The 16,221-nt window shown below is 51.6% G+C and overlaps 1 protein-coding gene across 5 annotated transcripts in view; it reads left to right on the top strand.

Annotated features, from left to right (window-relative positions):
- Window positions 1–15,262, top strand: part of LOC120902340 (ankyrin repeat and BTB/POZ domain-containing protein 2) — a 97,668-nt gene extending 82,406 nt beyond the window's left edge. For 4 of the 5 annotated variants that reach the window (XM_040311025.1, XM_040311021.1, XM_040311023.1 and 1 more), the window contains 8 exons: window positions 8,826–11,493; window positions 11,567–12,105; window positions 13,251–13,489; window positions 13,579–13,784; window positions 13,876–14,033; window positions 14,110–14,254; window positions 14,328–14,510; window positions 14,602–15,262. In XM_040311025.1, the coding sequence (XP_040166959.1) occupies window positions 8,826–11,493; window positions 11,567–12,105; window positions 13,251–13,489; window positions 13,579–13,784; window positions 13,876–14,033; window positions 14,110–14,254; window positions 14,328–14,510; window positions 14,602–14,892 (4,429 nt within the window). In that variant the 3' untranslated portion in view covers window positions 14,893–15,262. Of the gene's footprint in view, window positions 1–710; window positions 1,414–6,424; window positions 8,019–8,825; window positions 11,494–11,566; window positions 12,106–13,250; window positions 13,490–13,578; window positions 13,785–13,875; window positions 14,034–14,109; window positions 14,255–14,327; window positions 14,511–14,601 lie in introns of all 5 variants that reach the window. The other variant, XM_040311020.1, reaches the window with a different exon arrangement.
- The last annotated feature ends 959 nt before the right edge of the window (window positions 15,263–16,221 follow it).

Below are 16,221 nucleotides of genomic sequence, written 5' to 3'. Positions count from 1 at the left end.
GGGGTTTTGGGAGTGTGCCTAGGGGGCGTACTGGACTCAAAGTTTGAACCCCGTGAAGGTGCGATAGTGTTGCGCGGGAGTGTTCAAGATTAGTTTCTTTTGTTGATGGTGGGTTTTGAAGGTTTCCCCAAAAAGGGAAGGTGTTGAGCGTTGTATGTAAATTTTGACACCAAACGACAAGCGGCATACCATACCTTTACTACCATTGCGGGGGACATTCCGAATGGGAACAATCATCATCGTCGTGGGTTATTACATCTTGCGCACAGTTTGGAACCGATTCGGCACGATTGATCACCAGCGCGACCAGTGTCACACACCGCCGTTGGTGTTACGGACGGCAGCGCAAAAACTGTTCACCACGTGCGCAATGTCTCGTGGCGTAATCTATCGGCCGCAGCAGCAGCACCGTAGCGGAAGGACTTAATTGATGGGCCTTACGTATTCTCTTCCTTCCAACCGGGTGTCTCCCGTATTCGGTTCAACGTGCTCACGCCGCGAAGTGCAACGCGATCATTCCCGATCGATCGAGCTGAAGACCTGCCGCCTGCGTATACGGGCCCTTCGAGCGCGCGCTCGCTTCCGGACTAGTGGTCGATCGACCCGCTTCGAGATCGAGGCTGGTTGATTGAAGTATAATGTGTGTTTGACTGAAGTGTGTTTGCGTGATTTGTAGCTAACAACGAATGGTTTATTTTTCGCCCTTCCAGTGTCTGCGCAGCCACGGCGAAACCTAATCCCTTCGTGGCAGAAAGGAAAGAGATTTAGCGAGCACACAAAGTGAGAAGTGAGGTGAAGAATTTTTGCAGATTGTGTGCATGTGTGTGCATGAGTGCGTGTGTGTGTCTGTGCGTTCAGTCTGTCAGCATCAAATGTCAATTAGTTTTTCGCTCAGAATAGCTGACCGGAGAAAAGGAAATCCTCCCCTACTTGTGATCCAAACGTTCTCTACCAAGTTCGTCATCAGTTGTGCGATTCGCTCCGTGTGTTGCACTTGATCCTAGAATAGTGAAGCGTGACGTGTGAACAAAGTGACCATACACACCATACACACACACATACACACAAAAAGAAACACCAAAAACAACAAAGCCCCGAAACGCTTCGAGCAAAGTATCCCACCACAAGCCTGGAACTTCTGTGCTCTGGCCAGCACCCAGAACGAAAGTGAACGTAACGAGATACATCCGATCCGGGCTCGGATGTCGTCGGTCGACCGTTTGCCAGTGGTTTGCCAGTGGCAAGTGTGACGAGTCCCACCGGGAGCACCGATCATTCACCGTGTGGCAGACGTCAGAACGTCCAACTGGCCTGAAGCGACCAAAACCCGCTCTAATTGGATTCTGTGGGTGTGCGAACGTCCACGTACATCTTGGGACGGCCGTGTCTCGCGGCGGATGTGTGCCTTTTCGGGTACGTCATTGATTTATGTAGCGGGCTTTAGGCACCGTAACGGAGCACACGGCCAGCTCTGAACGAAACAAAATACGAACGAAAACGAACGGCTTCTGTCCATCACAGCGAGTGAGTGTGTGTGTGTGCCAGCGCCGAACAACCAACCAAACACAGACACCCATTTCGGGGATAACGCTTGATGATGAGATGTTTTATAACAAGGCCCTGTCAGCTGAAACATGGTGATAATTGGATTTGGCACACTGTTTTTTGCAATCTTACCCTGTCACACGGTTAGGCTTTGATGTATCAAGGCATTTGAGGCGTATTTTGGACGTGTTAGAACCAATTGGGGAATCGTTAGGACCACAACATTATAGCTATGGAGTTTTATGATGTTGACTTTCGTTTGGAAACTTTGCCAAACCAACTCTAAATTCAGAGATTCCTTACCAGCCGAAGGCTCTGATTCTGCTTGGAAAATCTGTTCCTTTTCCAAAATCCCTGAGATATTTGGACTATACAGAGATTCCTTACTAGACAACTTCTAAATTCTTGATATCGACATTACAGTGTCGCCTAGAAGTGGTTGGGCCTTGGAAAATATAGATCTTCTTCTTATTCTTCTTATTTGGCATAACATTCTTAGCTGATCAAGGGCACTCTTCTGAAGATCTTGTCTATTTTAATAACACCTATAGGATATAAAATCCTAATGTAGTTTCTCAGGTCTATGTGTCTATGTCTATGTGTCTATGTGACAAGTTGTTTCGTTAGGTTGCATGACTTAATGACTGAGCTAAGGGACCTCGGGAATAGTTATAGATACAAAATAGGAAGGCTATTACACCAAGCAGTTCACCTTTTCTGGGAGCCCTATTATTGCTCTATTTTGACCCAAATTATTCAGATATTTGGTTCAATTCAGATATTCCTTTCAAATTATTTACATAAACCATCCATTTATGACTAATTAACTTCCAATGTACTTGAGTTATATCTCTCATAGCTGTACAGCTTCCGGCTCATTGTTGCATAATTCGGCTTTATAGCATCAAATCCACATTCAACCAGAAGGAACGGTGGTAGTGTCTAGTCATCTCCTACATTATTGGCATAGTCCCTCCTCATCCAATTCCAATAAAACCAAAATTGCTAACAAATTGCCCTCGCAAAACATTGCCAAAAAAACACAAAAACAAAACAAATGATTTATTAACTGATTTGCGGCCTCGTTATCTCCTGCGATTGGGTAATACGATAATCTGCGCCCCCCTTCGATTTCCGGACACGGCCTTCCCGCACACTCCTCCGTGTAGTGATGTTGATCAATAAAATCAAACCCCCGGCGTATGTATAATAAAGCAGGCGGAGAAAAAACGGCAAACAGCAAAATGAAAACAACGCCCCGGGGGCAACATAACTATCGCCAGCTGTTTCCAGCTGCGTCGGTGGGCACGGGCCCAAAATGCATGCCCAGTGTGTTGTGCGGTAAACCTACCAAACCTACCTAACCGGGCTGCAAACTCCGCTCCGTATTTTAACCGTCCCGATACACCGAACGGTATCAATAAATTGGCCCACCACTGCCGATGAATTGTTTCGCTAATTTGACAAGCCGAGGAAGAGAGAGAAACAGACAACACACAAAAAATGCACGAAATTGAATAACGAGATTTGTAGTCAAAAAGGAGTTCTCTCCTTTGCGAAAAGGGATTCGGGATTAGAAGAAATCCTTTTACACCGCCCGCTTTATTGACTGATAATGATGCCGCGGGATGCTAAATTTGTTGCCCACCTTTTCAACAACCGACTTATTCGCAACACACAGCAAGAAATCAATAATATCTCCTCAGCCAACAATGTGCATGAAACGAGCACACACAGAGATCCCTGTTCCTCCCGCATCGCCACCACTACCACACTCTAATTAAGTGTAACAAATAGTATAATTTCGTACCTCCCGGTGCCATTTCATTCACTGTAGCATTGCATTGCAATAGGGAAAAAAGTGTGCCACGAATTCTCTTTTTCATTGCACCTCGGCTATTACTTAATCCACGCTCTGGCACAGATTGGCCAATGGTGTTTGTTTGAGTGGCCTTCGGTTCATGCTTTATTCCCGAGTCCTCACGGCTGTTGATCAATTTTCAAGCTCCAAGAGCATGGATCAATGAGCAGACCTAACTATGCTCGAACCACATCACAGACAGCAAAACCCAGTACCTCCCAGGATTAGTGATAGGGTTAGGGTTAGTGTGGCTAGTTTTTTCACGCTAACGGTTGTGGATTTGCGTGGTTTTGTATTTGTTGTGCTTTCCTGCATGTCATGGTTCTCTTTGGTGAAGGAGGGCGTCCATTTCTGCCTGCACTTGGACATCTCTTGGACAGCCAAACTCAACAAAATAGCTAGCTTCAAGCTGTGTAATCATAAATCGTTGCCCCAATCTAGTGCCCGTACCCCGTTTTTTACCCCGCAGTATACAAAAACATGAGTATTGCAGCTCGATTGGGAGAGTTTGCTGGGTCGCTTACCGAGGGGGCATTTCGCTACCGTACTACACGCCACGCTCTCCCCAGCAATCTGTATCTCCCCCAAACGGCGAGATGAGATCATGAAGTAGGGCTTGAACTGCTTGCAATATAAACTCCAGTTGGATCAACCGACCAGATGTGTTGTATCCACAGCTCTGCCAACTCCAACACTCTATGTCATTCGTTCGTGTGCAGTTTGACGGTGTTGTGCTCTCCGTCTCAATCCCATGGTAGCAAAATGGGAAACGTTTCTTGGGCTGACTTTTATTACCACCCCTTCCCCGGTTCGCCCCCATTGGAGGTGGTTATGGCCAGCATAATCGTATCATTTGCTCCAAACGATCGACTTCACAGTGCGCCATAGACTGAATATATTGAAAGGTGTGTGTGTGTGTGTTGTGCACCATTACAAAAGGAAATGCACATGTGCCCATGCACACACAGCACATGCAGAGAAGAGGGGCGACTGCTGCTGCTGCAGCCCGACGCAAATGTAATGCGCATGTTGCTGTCTACGGCATCCGCTGGACGGGGGCATCACGAGTGGCAAACGGCAACAACACCTAATGAAGCGATTTCTGACCACAAAAGCGTCTGACGCAGGCTGACAGGGCGTGCTCTGCCCATAACCGGGGGGCACAGATCTATCAACACGGAGCAGGGGGCAAGAAGTTGGTCTGCAAAATCAAAACTTATGGCACTATTAGTTTCAATTAGGCGACCTCCCTTCCGAGCGCGTACGCGCGTAATAAACGCGCCCAAATGGTTCCACGCCAGTCAAACGTTTTCCAAACGCTCCAAATGCTCTAATGGAGCGCCTAATCCCTGCCCATAGTGGTGGTTGGGGTAGGGTAAGGCAGGTAAAACAGAATATTTACAACTGCTCCCTGTGTCACCCTGTGTACAGGGGGTTGCATGTAAAAGGCTGTTTTCGGCTGGACTAATTTGTAGCTGCACTAATACTCTCCCCGCTCGTGGTGCTCGTTACACGTGGTTGGGTCGGGCGCATACGCAGCATTTCTTGTTTGCCGGTCGCGCAGATTATTATCGCGCGGTCGTGCGGGACGATTGATACAGGCGCAAACCCTGCGCGGACACAAATGGACGTGGTTAACGATATTACGAAACTGAGTGGTAGGTCCTGCATACCGGCGATGCGAAGATGCAGAGATAACGACCAAATGCATACGAAAGTTTGGTAATCTGTTGAAGGCAGCTGCTGACTGCTGACGATGTTAGAACCGAACAGAGGAGCTACTAACGTATGTGTGTTTGCGTGGAAGCAATGACATTCATAACATGATTATGATCACAATTCCGTTTGCCAAGACCGTCCCTTGTGGCTGGAAACAATTGCACATTAGAATTTATTTCAACTACGTTCATGGTTCGTGAGTAACCCGGCAGCGAGTCTGCCCGGCGACTCATCAAGCAATAACAAGTATTGACATAATGATGGCTTGTGCGCGACTCACTCGTTTGCGCTAATTAAGAAATAGCGATGCTATCTCGCCGAGTGAACGTGTTGTGTCGTCATCTTCTGGTTGCAAATTCCAGAATTGATAGACCAATTCGCTTAAATTGGTTGTGTAAGTGCACATAGGTCCGGATGACCATGTGGTCTAAGCGATAGGCGGGCTCGATTCTACATGGCGGTGGGAGATCGATTCTCAACCCAGCCGTTATACCGTATCAAGAATTTAACTTTATTCGGTTCCTTTGTGGTGGTGTTCATGTAAGTCTAAAAAGAGCATACATAAATCGGGAATGTCCAAATGAATATTAGTATGCTCAAACACTCTTCAAAGTTTCTAAAGAATTGCCTAACATCTACTTCCAACAAAACTCAATTATTGGTCCAGCCCCAGCTCTCTAGGTTCAGGGTCCATTATTTATCACTCACACTTCGTTTTGCCTGTGGCAGTGTCACAATCTGGCTAACAAACACGACAGGAAACACACCTGCGCGCATTCGCCACACGCTTTGGGGTGGTGTAATAAAGTCACTTCAAAATATTGCCGACGAAATAGTTCAGCTATCCCAAACAATCGTTTGCAGCGGCTGTCCACAAATCGGAACAAGTAAAACCTGACCTGACAAACGGTGGGGCCCCTTGATTTTATTGCTTTTCAAACTGCATGCAGCATGCGAAAAGACAAGTGTAGGATTTTGGAATCCAGCTTCTGGAGCTGGAAAGCAGGAAGTAGGGGAAGGCAAATCTAGACCAAACGCCACAACCAATCTTGGTATTGGGCAAAGATATCATGCCGAATTGACTCCACAGTTGGCCAGGCCCACACCAGTCATCAAGGGACAGCAGACTTCGTGCCTTCGTTCGTATTGTGTTTCGTTAGCTTGGTGTGTTGGTGTGTCTTAGGGGTGCTCTTACCTCTGCAACCAAAACTCACCTAGTCGTCATTAACGCCCATTTCTCTTGCTTTATGTTTCCCTCTCTTGCAACAAACGCCCGATTGTGCCGTGATCACCCAACAGACCTCATAAACAACGTCCACAATCATAACGCAATAATAAAACAAAAAACAAGCTCCGAGGTAGTGGTCTAGTGGCCTCATGCAATACCCGAACAGGGCCCACACCACGGAAAGGGTCGAGGACCGGCACAAATCAATCGCGTGCCGTGGTGTAGTCCAATCGCTCGAACGGACGCGCACCATCGTCTTGACGCACCTGCATTGCTTAATGCACTACACACCTCGTAACGGAAGAGGTTTCGCGAAGCTCTCACGCAGTACCGTCCCGCCCTCGCAATGATCTGTACGGACGACTGCACCTGCAGCCTGTGCCGGGAGTTGCGCGGCTACAAGCTGAAAGTGAAACCAAACAAAGCGACCGACCAGCGCCCCCCACCGTACGGAGCCGACGCCGGAAGCCACCAGCAGTCAAAGTACTGCAAAAACTCCAAACTAACGCGCAACGATAACTTCATTCTGCGACGACGCACCTCGAACGACTACCCGGCTCGTTCGCCGGACGGTCGGCAGGCGTCCCTCAGCGTTCTGCCAACGGGTGATGATGAAGATCCGTACGATCCAGAGCCTGGCTATACGCAACAGGTACAACAGCAGCAGCAGCAGCAGCAACAACACCACCAGGGACACCGGGATCCTCGGTACGGTCCCGGCCAGAACGGCAATCGCATGAAGAAGGCCCAAAGCTACAACGAAATACCGAGCGTAGGGAATGGTGGCGGCCGGCCCCGGTATCACCCGGCCGCCCTCAGCTCCAAGATGATCAAGAGCACCAACAACCTGACGGAAGAGGACGATTACTACAGCTATCTGCCACCGTCGCCGCCGCCCCCCGTCACGGCCGGCGGCCCACCGGTGAAGAACAAAATCGAAAAGCAGAAAGACCACAAAGTCATCATCTACTTCGGCGACTCGATCGCGCACCGGAAGAGCGAAAAGACGCGCCCGGCACCGCCACCGCCGACCGGTACGCCACCGCCGCCGAAGGTCAGCGAGCTGAACGTGTTTCACGCCCAGCGGCTGTGCGAGGAGACGGCCGAGATGCTGCAGCAGCGCAGCAGCGGCGGAAGCAGCAGCAGCGCCGGCAGCAGCAGCAACGGCAGCCGGCCAACCGTACGTGACGCGCTGGAAAAGAAACCCGAACCGGGCGGGGGTGGCAAGCCGGGGAAGGAGTTCATGCTGCAGCTCAAGTCCGTGCTGGAGGAAAAGAATCGCGGAGTGGCGTCGAGCGATGCGCCCGTGGGTGGCGTAACCGTACCGATCGGGCCGGACCAGGACGGGCCAGGTCGGGCGAGTGAAGAACCAAAGCACAAGCGTACGGCGCCACCACACACGCAGGTGGTGGAGATACGGCGCGTGGATAAGACGGTGGCGACGGCCGACGGTGTAACGGACGCGTCGCTGCCGTCGTTCGTCGAGAGCGTCATTAACGGTGTGATCAACATCAAGATCGAGGAAAGCTTCAAGGTGGCGTCGGACATTGTGCAGGCCGTGTTCGAGGATGGTGGACCCGACGGTGGTGCAGCGGAGTATGGTTACGACGATGATGACGTTGGCGATCCGTTCGATTGGAGCTTCGTGCAGAACTGGAGAGCACGGTACAGTGGTTTTTGCCAGCGATCGATTGCTAGATCATATGTCATATGAATAAGTTTGAAGTCTCTATTAGATATCTCGACGATCTTTCAAGAAGTTGTTACATTTGGAAATAGAGAAAAGGAATAGGAATTTCTCAATATTCTAATTGAACAAGATATTGGGTCCGTTGTTATCATATGTCATAAGAATAATTTTGAAGTTTCTATTGGACATCTCCAGGATCTTCCAGTAAATCCTTCACTTAGAATTTTACTACAAGAATAGGAATTTCTCATGATTCGCTTTAACATATGTGAACAAGACGATCAATTCTTTGATCGGTTTACCCGTGATCGCTTGCATGTCATGTCAACAACAGCTTTAAATAATCTTTTTGATATCTTTTAGGATCTACCAGTAGATTTTAGTATTTCAGAAAGGATTTCTGAATTCATTTAGGATTTCAGAATTGAAATGTATGTCTCACTTATCGTTACATTGGGTCCTTCTTCCAACGATCTTCACCCAGATACGATTCTATTTAGAATTGCAGCATACAAATAGGAATCTTACACTCTTGACGTCTACTTCTTTGATCATGACATGGGGTTCATTGGACGTCAAAGTGGTTTGTCAGAGGATCGCTTGCGATCAACAACATCTTCCAGGATATCCCAGTAGAACTTCCAGTAGAGTTACATCTACATCTTTGTAGATCTTTGAACAGTATATCTTTGAACATGACCGTAGGACCCTTGGATGCTTGAATAAGACTTTCTCTTTCAAAACGTCTCTAATACCGTTTTCTTCTCCTATTCCCCCACCAGACCTTCCGGTACGGCTGTAGCGAACGGGCAGGTAAGCTCACCGCCCAACACGTCCAGCAACCAGAGCAGCATCGGTCTCGCCAACAACCCGGCGCACAATGGTTCCAGCTCGGCCGCCGGCGGTGGAACCGGTACCGGAAGCGCCAGCAACTACCCGGCCAGCCCGAACGGCCTTTCGCCCGGGAACCACTACATAGCGTCATCGAACCCGGTCGCCTCTCCCGGGGCCCGCATCCAGAGCCCGGCAGTAGCAACGCCGGCTCCGCGCGTCTCGAAAGAGATCACACTACGACCGGCCAATGGGAATGGTGAGATGCGCAACTTTAGCCTCTCGCCAGTACACCAGCAGGGCGGAGGTTCAGGCGGACAGCAAAGTGCCGACCCGAACGATAGGAAGTATCACGCACTGCCGACAGGACAGCAGGCCGGCCCGGGGGGACAACAGCACGGGCAGCAGCATCCACTAGCGCACCATCAGCATCATTCCCAGCAGCAGCAGCAGCAGCAGCAACATCCCCAACATCATCAACAGCAGCAACATCATCAGCAGCAGCAGCCACATCAGCAGCAGTCAGGTCCGCACCGTTCGGTCGCAGGTCCGACCAAGCTGACCGTGCAAAGCTCACCAGTGAAGGCCCAACCGGCGATGGTGAGTGCCGGGCTGGACAAGTCTTCGGTAGCTTCCAACTCCAGCCACAACAACAACAACAACAACAGCAGCAACAACGAGCTGAACAGCAAACGAACCGCTAATGGTAACGTGATCAGCAGCGTCACCACCATCAACGAGCAGCTGAACGGAAACGGCAGCTCGAGCAGCAACAGTGGCAGCAACGTCAGCCACCTGAAGCAACACTTCTCCCAGAGTCATCACGCGGTGCCCGCGTCGTACCACCATCAGGGAATGTCCGGCTCGGGCGGCAGCAATGGTGCCGGGTCGGGCCAAACGCCCGGCACCCATCTGGCCAGTCCCGTCGCGAAGGGCGGCGCACCGTTGGGCATTACGCGAACGCACCACCACACCGGGACGCACGATTTCCGCGGCCTGCAGCGGGTGAACGAGTGCCACAGCTCGTCGGACGAGAACCGGTCGTCCGGGCACGCCAGCATGTCCGACACCGGGCACGGCAGCAGCTCGCCGGGCGGTGTCGGCCCGAACCGTGCCGGCGGTCCGCTCGGACCGCTGCCCGAGGACCGGCTGGCGGCGGGCGTTACCAACCGCAGTGCCCGATCGCGCGCCAGCTCGAACCATTCGCGGTCGCGGCACCGCGCCACGCCGGCCAAAATCCCGTGGGCCGGCGGCGGGCTGGAGGACATCAAGATGGCCATCCAGCAGCTGACGATGCGCTCGCACACGTCCACCTCGACGTACAGCAGCCTGAGCGCGGGCTCGGAAAGCTCGGAACCGGTGCGGCGGCTCGGCCGGTACAGCTCGCTCGAGACGGTCAACACGAACGTGACCAGCGCGGACGAGTTCGTGTGGGTCGATTCGCACAACCGGCTGGTGGAGCTGCAGCACCCCCCGTGGAGCCAGCACTGCGTGCTGCGCGTCATCCGCACGGGGCGCTGCCGGGAGTACGCGGAGCGCGTGTCGGTGGAGGCGGTGCCCCGGCTGGGCTACCTGCTGCAGCGCGCGCTCGTGCGGGTGGCGCGCGAGGTGCAGCGACTGTCCGGGTGTTTGGGCCTGTGCTCCAAGCACGAGGTGGCCGGTGCGTTCAAGATCGTCCTTTCGCCCGCGCTGTCCGACTCCTGCATCAAGGCGTGTTTGCGGGCGGCCGCAATGTTTGCCGTGCCGGGCGACAGTGCGCTGAAGCAGAGCAAATCGGCCCGGGCCGGGTTGCAGCTGCCGGTCGGACGGTTCCATCGCTGGATGGCCGACGCGCGGCTGGGCCGGTTCGTGCACGAGTACGCGGCGGTGTATCTGTGCGCCGGGCTGGAGAACCTGCTGGAGGAGATATTCCTGCAGTGCCTGCCGACGGATCCGGGCGCGGCCCTGACGGCGACCGGGCTGGAGCATGCGATCGCCGGGTCGGGCGACCTGTGGGGCTTGCTGCAGCCGTACGCCCATCTGAATGCGGGCCGCGTGGCGTCGGGCGCACTGACCATGCCCCGGTGGGCGAGCCAGTCGTCGATCAACTCGGGCGGTGGCGCGAACGCACTGGAGCCCTGCCTGCTGACTACGTGCGTGGGCAGCTTGAACGAGCTGAAGGATTTGGTCGGGCGGGCGCAGCAGCGCAGCCAGCACATACCGATCTCGCAGACCGCGTTCCGGGTGCTGTTTTACTTCATGCGCTGCTCGCAGCTGGAGCACAACGATGTGGGCGCGGCCACGAACGGCGCGGTCAACAACATCCAGGAGCTGTGCTACGAGCGGGCGTACGTGGTGCTGCCGCCGCTGGTCGAGTGGCTGCGGGTGTCTTCGGCGCACGCCGAGTACCGGCACGCGCTGCTGATCGACAAGGACGACATTATGCAGGCGGCCCGGTTGCTGCTGCCCGGGGTGGACTGTCCACCGCGGCTGATCGCGTCCGAGGAGGAGCTGCCGGCCAAACGGACGGTGGGACTGTCCGGTACGCAGAGCATCAGCTCGTCGAACCATTCGGGGCAAACGCAACCGCTGCACGGTTCGCTCACGTCCAACTCATCGACGTCGACGACGGGTAGTATTGTAAGTGAACTGAACATTGTATTTAAAAAAAACGCTTTCAATTTACAATTTCTCTTCTATTTGTTCCCTCCAGGAGGACTCGAGCGAGTGTGGACGGCGTGCGACGTACGCGCTAGCCTTCCGGCTAATGCTGACCGGCCGGCCGGAGCTGCTCATACAGGCGCTCTCGCTCGTACCGCCGACCACGCGGTACGACACGCTCAACCATCAGGGCATGAGTGCGCTCATGATAGCGGCGGTGCGCAACGACGAGACGGCGCTGCAGACGCTGCTGGACGCGGGGGCCGACCCGAACATCGAGGTGCCAGCCTCGGGCCACCCCAACTGTCCGGCCATCCATCCGGAGACGCAACACTGGACGGCGGTTACGTTTGCCGCGTGCAAGGGCAACTATCAGGCGCTGCGCATACTGCTCGATCGGGGCGCTCACGTGGAGGGCGGCGCACGGCTCAGCGAGGACAAGTGCACGCTGACGCCGCTCCAGGTGGCGAGCGGGTCGGGCATTGTGGAGGTGGTGGCACTGCTGCTTGCCCACGGAGCTCACGCGTTTCTGTCCACGCAGCAGAAGGATCTGCTGTGCTTCTCGGGCACGGCCCAGCGGGGCTGCTACAGGTAAGGGGTGGAATGAGCTGGTTTGCGAGAGGTAGAGTGGACCTGAGGGCGCTGAGCTTAGTGAGCTCGTGAGTGGATTTGAACTCTAACGGGCGAGTTGAGTTTTAAGCTTTTATTTATAATTTGAAAAGCTTCGTAAACTTATTTATAAAAAAAATCACGTCAATCACATGTTTTGGTTGAATCAATGGAGGGAACCTGATTGCTCTCAGCTTAGTGAGTGCTTGGACAAATTTGAGCTCTTAAGAGCGCATTGGCTTTTGAGTGAAGTACGCATGAAGCAAAGATAATTCAATCTACCTTTGAAGTGAGTTTTGAACAACCTCGCGCATTAATTTGATTTATTGAGTGAAGCGACACTGGTTGCTCTCAGCTCAATGAGTGCGAGAGCGGATTTGCGCTCATTCGTAGAGCAGAGTTGAGCTGGAGGACGAATTGCACTTTTATTCATAATTTAATCTGCTTCTTTTGTGTCAAAACAACCGGTAATCTTTTATATACATTACATTGAGTGAATGGAGCGAGTTAGTGAGCGCGTGAGCGGATTTTCACTCGAATGAGCGAATTGAGTTTTAAGCGAAGTGCACTTTTATTCATTTTTGACAAGGTTCTTACGCGATTTTGCAAAAAAAAATAGATAATCTTTTTAATATTTGTGCTTACATTAAATGCGTAAGTCAACCTTTGTCGCACTCATCTTGGCGAGCGCATGTACTAAAACGAGCTGAATTGAGCTTTGAACAAATTGTTCTTTTACTCTTAACTTAAAAAGTTGATGAAACTAATTTATAATGAAAAAACATACAGTCAATATATAGTTTGGTATGTTAAAATTGAGTGAGTGGACCGAATCTGGTTGCACTCTTCTTGGTGAGCTCTTGAGCCGAATTGTGCTCAGGAGAGCGAATTGCAATTCATAATTTAATAAGCTCACAGCTCTGTAATTAGACACAAACAGAGCGCCATAGGGCAGACTCATATCTAATTTGAGCACTCACCTCTAGCTTGTAACTCAGTAAACGTTCTCTTCTCTTCTGAAACTACGCTATTTGACTCATTCAATGCTCAAAACGCAACACTAAAACCTCATCAATTCTAAGATCATTGATCCCTAACGCTTCTCCTATTCGTACCTCTCATTTCAGTGCTATCTCTGTGTCGGCCGCCCACGGTCAGCGTGTAACGCTGCGGAAGCTCCTGTCCCATCCGCTGGCCCCGGGCAGCCGGGAGGTACTGTCGCTGGAGGAGATGCTTGCCGAAGGTGACGGTGGCAATACGCGCACCCAGCTCGACCGCCAGCCGGAGGCCCCACCGACCCTGAACAAAACCCAAATCAAAAGTCTTCAAGAGGCCATGTATCATAGTGCTGAAAATAATCATTTAGGTGTGTATCAGCATGCCTCAGAAGGGGGGGTCGTTTGATCGGATAGAGCTAGTTGATAACCGTTTGATTTCGCGAATCACCCATCACAGATATTACCATCGAGCTACGAGCGTTAGGCGTACCATGTACACTGCACTGCTGGATGCATGCCCTCGCGGCCGCACACGAGCTGCGCCTCGATGCCGTCATCGATCAGCTGCTGCAAGACTTCCTGCAGGTCTGCCCGGACGACTACAGTCAGCAGTTCGTGACCGAGTGTTTGCCGCTGCTGTTTAACATTTTCCGCTACAGCAAGGTGCGTGTCCCAAGAGCTAGGACCTGTGGCCGTTGACATATCGGAGATTGAAACAAAAAAAAACCGAATAAAACGTTTCCCTCTTTTGCAGAAGGAAGGCACCACGCTACTGTTGGCCGACATCTTCAGCACCTGTTTCGGCTGGGAACCGATCAAACAGATCAAGGAGCCGGTCCTGCAGCCCTCGAACGGATCGCGCATTGATCCCAAGTTCGTCAACAACCCTGAACTGAGCGATGTCACATTCCGGTAAGTAGCAAAGGACACCCCGTTTAACGTCTTGCCGACCCTTTACACGAACGCAATGTCTCTCGCCCTCTTACAGAGTGGAAAATCGCATCTTTTACGGGCACAAAATCGTTCTCGTCACCGCATCTCCGCGTCTGCAGAGTATGTTGAGCTCGAAGCTGAACGAAGGCACCGGCACACCGACCGTGCAGATCAACGACATCCGGTACCACATATTCGAGGTAGGTCAAGCATTGCTCGTTCGCTTAAAACACACGTTCCTTGAACCAATTTTCTTTAAAATTTGACTTGCAGTTGGTGATGCAGTTCCTGTACAGCGGTGGATGCAGCGCCCTCGATGTCGCTGCCGGCGATGTGCTGGAGCTGATGGCAGCGGCCAGCTTCTTTCAGCTGGAGGGGCTTTTGCGCTACACCGAAGCGCGCTGTGCCGAGATGATCGACATCGACAACGTGGTCGCCATGTACATACATGCCAAGGTAGGGTGGTCGATCTCCCCCAGTGCCTCCCGGAGGTTTTTTCGGCTTGACTAGCTTCACTCACGCCTATTGTATTCTACCACCACACCAGGTCTACAACGCACAGAAGCTAATGGAATTCTGCCAGGGTTTCCTGCTGCAGAACATGGTCGCCCTGCTGACGTACGACGACTCGGTGAAGCGGCTGCTGTTTGCGAAGAAAATTCCCAACCACGACGTGCTGACCGGCCTGCTGACCACGCTGCAGGCCCGCATCAAGGCGCGCCGCAACAGCACGGCCGCATCAGGCACGGGCGGTAGTAACGGGGGCCCTACCACACCGACCGGGGCCCCGGCACAGGCGAATCGACCGTCTGCAGCCATCGGAAAGTCCCCGAAGTAAGACGCGCACCTCTCTTTTTGTATCCATTTTATCCACCGTTCGGGGTTATGCGCCGAGACATGGACAATTAAATAAAACCATCCCCACCCCCCTTGCACACCGTCGCTCCAACCGTACCACAAAGTTACTAGACCCCTTGGAGCTTAACATACCCAGGGGGGGAGTGGGTGAGTGTTGCTATAATTGTAAGCGATTTACTACGCACGTGTACAGTACTATTCTACTGCTTAGTTAGCTACTACCCGACAGGCAAAGGATAGGTTATACCCAATCGAGAAGCAAACATAACATACACCGTTCAACAAAGCAAAAACAGTAGTTATTACGTACCTTACGACTTAAATATACATATAAAGTTAAACACCTCGGAGATTGAAACGTCTTTTGTTTGTGTGCAGCTAAGCGGGATTGCATTATTTTTACAAAGCGAATCCATAACGTCTCATATATTGATTATTAACGCAGCATACTTCCGAAAGTCTCTTCCGTCTATAAATTATATCACAAGGCTCAGTATCTACCAGGGAACTGATCCTTTTAGTCGCAAACATCTTGGTCGCAAATCAAATGCCCGTTAAATTCTTTGCCACAAATTTCATGGTGCCATTTAAGTTAAAAGGGTACGCCAAAAGAATCGATTAGGGCTAGCTCCGAGTTAGCTGGAATCGATTATGAAGTGGAAGTGGCAACGAAATCACAATCGACGTCGAAATCGGAGTCGCTTTCGGCATTTCCATAAGAATAGGCATTTGGGTTCAATGATGCTACGTATGGCTAGCCGGAAATAATCCAAATCTACCAGTAACCGATCAATTTTCATGGGGATTCCCGGATTGACCACGCTTCTGAAACTTCTTATTTTAATTCAAAAGCTGATTCTCATTCCAGAGCTTATTCTGATGCCAATTCTGATTCCATTTCCCGAGCAATTGGCGAGGTCGATTCCGATTCCGGAGCTGATTCCGACTCGACTCGAGCTGGTCTCAAAATTATTGGTCGCAAAACAAACCGCACTGGACAAGGGTGCTATTCGCCAAAACCAACAGTATACTTTAGAACAGTGCTTTGCAGCCTTTTCAGAATCGCGGACCACTTGGCTTTGAAAATGCATATTTGTGATGGGTAAAGCTGGCTAAAAAAGCTAAAAAAAAAAATCCCGGAGTCAACTCCAATCTGACTCTGATAATTTCGGAACCGACTCCGGAAGGTAGGTCCGCTCAGTATTATCCAGAGTTCGGAATCATTCGAAATCGTTCAGAGTTGTCGAGAGTTGTGTGGAGTCGTCCGGAGTCATCCGGAGTTGTTGGTATTCGGAGTTATCCGGAGTCG

This window comes from Anopheles arabiensis, chromosome 3 (assembly GCF_016920715.1).
Source record: "Anopheles arabiensis isolate DONGOLA chromosome 3, AaraD3, whole genome shotgun sequence".
NCBI classification, from domain to species: domain Eukaryota; kingdom Metazoa; phylum Arthropoda; class Insecta; order Diptera; family Culicidae; genus Anopheles; species Anopheles arabiensis.
This window is presented reverse-complemented; position numbering and strand designations above follow the sequence as displayed.